Source organism: Littorina saxatilis, linkage group LG10, assembly GCF_037325665.1.
Source record: "Littorina saxatilis isolate snail1 linkage group LG10, US_GU_Lsax_2.0, whole genome shotgun sequence".
Classification (NCBI taxonomy): Eukaryota; Metazoa; Mollusca; class Gastropoda; order Littorinimorpha; family Littorinidae; genus Littorina; species Littorina saxatilis.
Genome location: NC_090254.1, coordinates 43014953 through 43021153, shown reverse-complemented (window position 1 = coordinate 43021153; position 6201 = coordinate 43014953). Strand labels below are relative to the sequence as shown.

Sequence of the window (6201 nt, the reverse complement as noted above, 5' to 3'; positions counted from 1 at the left end):
GCTGAGAAGGGGGGTTCCACTGTATGGTACAGCTATACAGCTGAGAAGGGGGGTTCCACAGTATGGTACAGCTATACAGCTGAGAAGCACTCACTGAAGTACTGTGAGAACATCTCAGCGTTGAGCGTGGCCGACATGAGGATGACCTTGAGGTCGGGTCGTCGTGGCAACAGGTCCTTGAGGATGATCATCAGGAAGTCAGACTGCAAATCTCTCTCGTGGATCTCGTCTATGATGACGTGTGTGGTCCTCTTCAACAGTCTGTACAATTCAAGAAATTTGTAAAGCTAGCAAAAAAACTAGGGAAAACAGAATTTCAGAGAGCGCTAGCAGGAAGAAACATGGCATGTGTTGTCCTTTTTCAAAATTCTGCGCAAGTAAGCAAGCAAGCACACACGCATGCACGCACGCACACACACACAAACACACCTTAGCCATCTTCTTAATTCAGTCTTTCACAGAACATTCAGTCAAATATCATGTAAAAAGCTGGAGACATCTGTGGTGATTTTTACAAGAACAGGAACAAGTTATCTTCAACAAAAAACATGCAAGTATGCAATACATACGGATCTCCTTCCAGAAACTTGATGACGATTCCCGTGGTACAGAACAGCATGGACCCCTGCTTCCTTGGCTGGCGTCTGTACATGGAAACAAAACATTTTCATTACTAGCATTCGACGGGCGCAGTGGCCTAGTGGATAAGACATTGGCCTTCGAATCGGAAAGTCGTGAGTTCAAATCCTGGCCGCAGCCGCCTGGTGGGTTAATAGTGGAGATTTTTCTGATCCCCCAGGTCAACTAATATGCAGACCTGCTAGTGCCTTCACCCCCCCCCCCCCCCCCCCCCCCCTTCGTGTGTACATGCAAGCACAAGACCAAGTGCGCACAGAAAAGATCCTGTAATCCATGTCAGAGTTCGGTGGGTTATACTTATAGAAACACAAAAATACCCAGCATGGTTCCCCCAAAAGCGGCGTATGGCTGCCTAAATGGCGAGGTAAAATTAACCATCATACACGTAAAAGCCTATGAACGAAAAAAATATAATAAAATAGCATGAAGTAAATGAAATAAAATTCCACAGCCTTTTAATGTCTAAGTCAGAAGAAGGAAGTGACCATGAACACACATTGCAGGGGAGCTAGTCAAAATTCGCCTGACAATCGCTTTACGGGAATGTTCTCCTACTTTTGCGTTCATGGGCTGAAACTCCTTCGTACACTTGTTGTTTTTTGTGTGCAAGAGTGGGTTTTTACGTGTATGATCGTTTTTACCCAGCCATTTAGGCAGCCGTACGCTGATTTGGGGAGATGCATGCTAGACATGTTGTGTGTCTAAAACCCACCGAACTCTGACATGGATTGCAGGATCTTTTCTGTGTGCATTATAGGTAATTTTGACAAACAGCATTAATAATTTAATAGAAATATTGAGCTAGAGAGAGATGGCAAAGGGTTGGGTACATACTTCTGTGGGTGAGTGGAAATGCAATGAAACAAATGAAAATAAACTCACACTTCCAGCCTGATCTGGTAGCCCACGCTGGTGTCGTCACCTCCGCACTTCTCACACCGCTCGGACGCCACCCTCTCTGCAACCTGGTGGGGATAGTCATAATGTTACAAAATATGTGTCCTTGTTCTTTATGTGAAGCAATATTACAGTGGAACCCCCTATTTAATCAAGACCTCCAAAAGTCTGAGAAAATAAGGTCTTAAAAAGGACAGAGTCTAATAACAATGGGGATGAATTTACAAAGGCTATGAACAAAAAGTCTGAAACAAAGAGTCTTAAAAGGGAGGAAGTCTTAAATGGGGCAGTCGGGGCGGGGATGTAGCTCAGTCGGTAGCGCGCTGGATTTGGATCCAGTTGGCCGCTGTCAGCGTGAGTTCATCCCCCACGTTCGGCAAGAGATTTATTTCTCAGAGTCAACTTTGTGTGCAGACTCTCCTCGGTGTCCGAACACCCCCCGTGTGTACACGCAAGCACAAGACCAAGTGCGCACGAAAAAGATCCTGTAATCCATGTGAGAGGTCAGTGGATTATAGAAACACGAAAATACCCAGCATGCTTCCTCCGAAAACGGCGTATGGCTGCCTAAATGGCGGGGTAAAAAACGGTCATACACGTAAAATTCCACTCGTGCAAAAAACACGAGTGTACGTGGGAGTTTCAGCCCACAAACGCAGATGAAGAAGAAGAAGAATCTCCAGCTCTCCCTCGCTGATTTGCCTTCCCCGGCCCTGAATAGGGTCAGATACCTATTTCCAGCTGGGTGGACTGGAGAGCGCTCGGAAAAATCGGGTATATATATATGTGTAGTTAAATTTGTAAATCCGCAGCGACCGATAAAAAAAATAAACTCACCGAGACGGCACTGATTCTGCGTGGCTGGGTGCAGATGATGTGACACTGTGACCCATCCCCTCTCTCGATATAGTCGTCCAGGATAAACTGGGGTACCTGGTCACAGCAAAAAAACCTTCGTCGGTTAAGAACCACAACCATGCCAGAACAAATAACAAAGAGAAGTAAGCTTTCTAAATACAGAGAGGGAGGGGGGCTGGGGTTGAGGGAGAGTGAGAGAAAGATTCAGATTCAGATTCAAAACTTTAATACAAAGGGATAAAGGTTTTAGGCAATGCCTAATCTTCCAACCTGTCCCTTTTAGACATACATGACATTATACATTACAATTATATATTTATATAACATGTTTTAAACAGCCAAACGAATAACTAATTAACTAAGAATTTGTAATCAGGTTAAAACTAACAAAAACACTAGCTATAATAACGTGGTTCATGGATTAATAAAATGATGATTAAGATGTGATGCAGTAACAGTTATGATTTTAAAGTGTAGGGAGAGAATTATTTTTGACAAAGATATTTTCGAACATTTTTTTTAAAAGACGAAAGGGTTTGACATGTTTTACAGTACATTGGAAGTAAATTCCACACAAGAGATCCCCAGTAGGATAAACTAGATTTATACAAATCAATGCGTGGGAGCGGTAGCGTATAATTCAAAAGCCTCGCTCTACCAGGAGGACGCTCAAACAGGTCTTGGATGTATGAAGGTGTTTCATGGTTGTACATTTTGAACATGAAAACACTAGCATTTAAAAAGAACTGCTGTTGTAGCGGAGGAATGTTCAGTTGAGTGTATTTTTCTTGAGTAGTCATATTGGGATCTCGGTTTAATAACTTTACACCTCTCTTGTGAAGTGTGTTTATTTTCTTAATATGAACATCACTGGCATTGCACCAGACAGTAGATGCATAGCAAATGTGAGAGAGACAGTGTGCGTGGAAAAACATTTTGAGGGCATCCACAGAAACAACGCACCAGAGCTTGTTAAGTAAGAAAAGGTTCCTAGAAACTCGTTTATAAACTGTATCAATGTGAGAGCGCCAGTTAAGTTCATCACCAATTACAACTCCAAGCACACAGTGTTGATGGACTTGAGCAATGCTAATTGTACCATGCATAAGATCAAGGCTCAGAGGCTGTCGCTGGTGTTTTTGTCTTGTGGTTATCAACATGCTTTTTGTTTTCTTAGGATGCAGTGCCATTCTGTTACAATTACACCTATCATTAGTATTTGCTATACTTTCTTGGAGTACTTTTTCATGAGATTTATATCTGTATTACTGCTGTGAAGTGTTGAGTCTGAGTCATCCGCAAAAAGATCAAGTACAGCATTTTCTTGCTTGAGGTGTAATGGTAAATCATTAATGTATAGTCCAAACAGTAAGGGACCAAGGATAGAACCTTGTGGGACTCCACATTTTACAGTGCCTTGTGATGAATATGAACCGTTTAGGTAGACTGCTTGTTTCCTATATTATGAAAGAGAGGAGGAGAGAGGGAGAGAAAGGGAGAGAGAGGGAGAGAGAGGGAGAGAGAGGGAGAGAAAGGGAGAGAGGGAGAGAGGCAGAGAGAGGGAGAGAGAGGGAGAGAGAGGGAGAGAAAGGGAGAGGGAGAGAGGGAGAGAAAGGGAGAGAAAGGGAGAGAAAGAGAGAGAGAGGGGGAGAGAGGTGGAGAGAGGGAGAGAGGGAGAGAGGGAGAGAGGGAGGGAGAGAGGGAGAGAGAGGGAGAGAGGGAGAGAAAGGGAGAGAAAGGGAGAGAGGGAGAGAAAGGGAGAGTGAGGAGGAGAGAGGGAGAGAGAGGGAGAGAGAGGGAGAGAGGGAGAGAAAGGGAGAGAGAGGGAGAGAGGCGGAGAGTGAGAGAGAGGAGGAGGGAGAGAATGGGTGAGAGAGAGAGAATGGGTGAGAGAGAGAGAGAGAGAGAGAGAGAGAGAGAGAGAGAGAGAGAGAGAAAGAGAGAGAGAGAAAGAGAGAGAGAGAGAGAGAGAGAGAGAGAGAGAGAGAGAGGGAGAGAGAGAGAGAGAGAGAGAGAGAGAGAGAGAGAGAGAGAGAGAGAGAGACAGAAAAGAGGGAGAGAGCGAGTGAGTGAAAGAGAAGAGAGAGAGAGAGAGAGAGGTTGAAAAAACAGAGGGAGGGAGAGTTCAAAAGAGAGAGAGAGCAAGTGAGTGAGTGAAAGAGACAGTGACACACACACACACTCACACACACCCACACCCACACAGCACACAGACAACATGCATGCACGAGATGTAAGACCGACAGACTATGTACAAGCTCAGTTTAACCAACCTGCGTTGTCTTGCCACATCCAGTCTCCCCGCTGACAACAAGAACCTGGTTGTCTCGAAGCAGCCCTACCAGTTCCTGACAACAAACATAAAAACATGTATTCTAGACAAGACAGACCAATCAGCCTCTTGTAGTTGTACCCACTCCCAAACCCCCATCACTTGCTTTCCTTGAATACACACTGTAACTTTACACAAGTCCACAAAGTCATAATTATTGCTGCAATACATTGACGCAGAAGCCTATCATAATAGAAGCAGCTAAGTACTATTACCAGCAATCAACATGCGATGATACATATGCCCTTTGACCTTTCCTTGGGAATATCCGTTTCTAAAAATAGAATACAGGATTGTGGGAAAGCTGTTCAATGGCACTCATGCACTATATTCAATTTTCAATACACGACTCAAAATCTTTGGGATAACTCAAAGTCAAAATGACAAAAATACAAGTATATAGAGTTAGAAAACAAAAAAAAGTTGAAAACCGTTTAGAATGAAGCAAATGAATAAAATACAAGAATTACGGGGGGAAAAAAAAAAATGGCCTTCGAAGCGAATCGAACCCGGGACCACAAAAGTAAGGACTAGCGGACCGTCAATCGGGGACTCTACCGACTGAGCTATTTTGTCGCACTGTAGTCGAGGGAGATTTTAACTTCAAATATTACACTTGAGTTCTCGAGCGTGGCGACGACTCAGTGACTCGAGTTTCCGGGTCTTTCCGTTCGTATTTGTGTACTGTTCTCCATATCTCAGTGTTCGGGGCTAGTTCAGTAACTGACCCTACACCCCCGGTCACTTTGTATAAGTTTGGAAAGCAATATCAAGTAGTGATAATTTCAAGCGAGACCGACATTTGACCAATCGCCGAAAGGCGCATGAAAGGATATCCCAAAATCCTCTATTCTCGATGACAATATACTATGGAGTTAGTTCGGGAGAACAACGATCTATGGACGGTTTATCATATAAAGGGAAGCAAGTGGTTAAAAACGGGCAATGAACAATGTTATCTACTTGTAGTATTTCATCCACTTGTGGTTGAAGCTGATGCTTGAAAAATAACAAAGTAAAATGATTATTTGGTATTTAGTCAATAGACTTGGCCAGATCTAACATAGTGAGTCAAACTGTTTCACAGGAAGAATTTGTTGTTCATTATGTCTGTTTGTTTGTTTGTTTGTTCGTTCATGGGCTGAAACTCCCACGGCTTTTACGTGTATGACCGTTTTTACCCCGCCATTTAGGCAGCCATACGCCGCTTTCGGAGGAAGCATGCTGAGTATTTTTGTGTTTCTATAACCCACCGAACTCTGACATGGATTACAGGATCTTTTTCGTGCGCACTTGGTCTTGTGCTTGCGTGTACACACGGGGGTGTTCGGACACCGAGGAGAGTCTGCACACAAAGTTGACTCTGAGAAATAAATCTCTCGCCGAACGTGGGGACTAACTCACGCTGACAGCGGCCAACTGGATACAAATCCAGCGCGCTACCGACTGAGCTACATCCCCGCCCTGTAATGTTT

At 43.9% G+C, this 6201-nt stretch overlaps 1 protein-coding gene across 1 annotated transcript in view; it reads right to left on the bottom strand.

The window, feature by feature from the left end:
• The window catches only part of LOC138978877 (ATP-dependent DNA/RNA helicase DHX36-like), a 49243-nt gene that overhangs the window by 38571 nt on the left and 4471 nt on the right, over window positions 1-6201 (bottom strand). Inside the window, exons 6-10 of the mRNA XM_070351684.1 lie at window positions 4668-4742; window positions 2374-2469; window positions 1522-1604; window positions 570-644; window positions 95-261 (exon numbers count right to left, since the gene is read on the bottom strand). Coding sequence (XP_070207785.1) covers window positions 95-261; window positions 570-644; window positions 1522-1604; window positions 2374-2469; window positions 4668-4742 — 496 coding nt within the window. The remainder of the gene's footprint in view (window positions 1-94; window positions 262-569; window positions 645-1521; window positions 1605-2373; window positions 2470-4667; window positions 4743-6201) is intronic.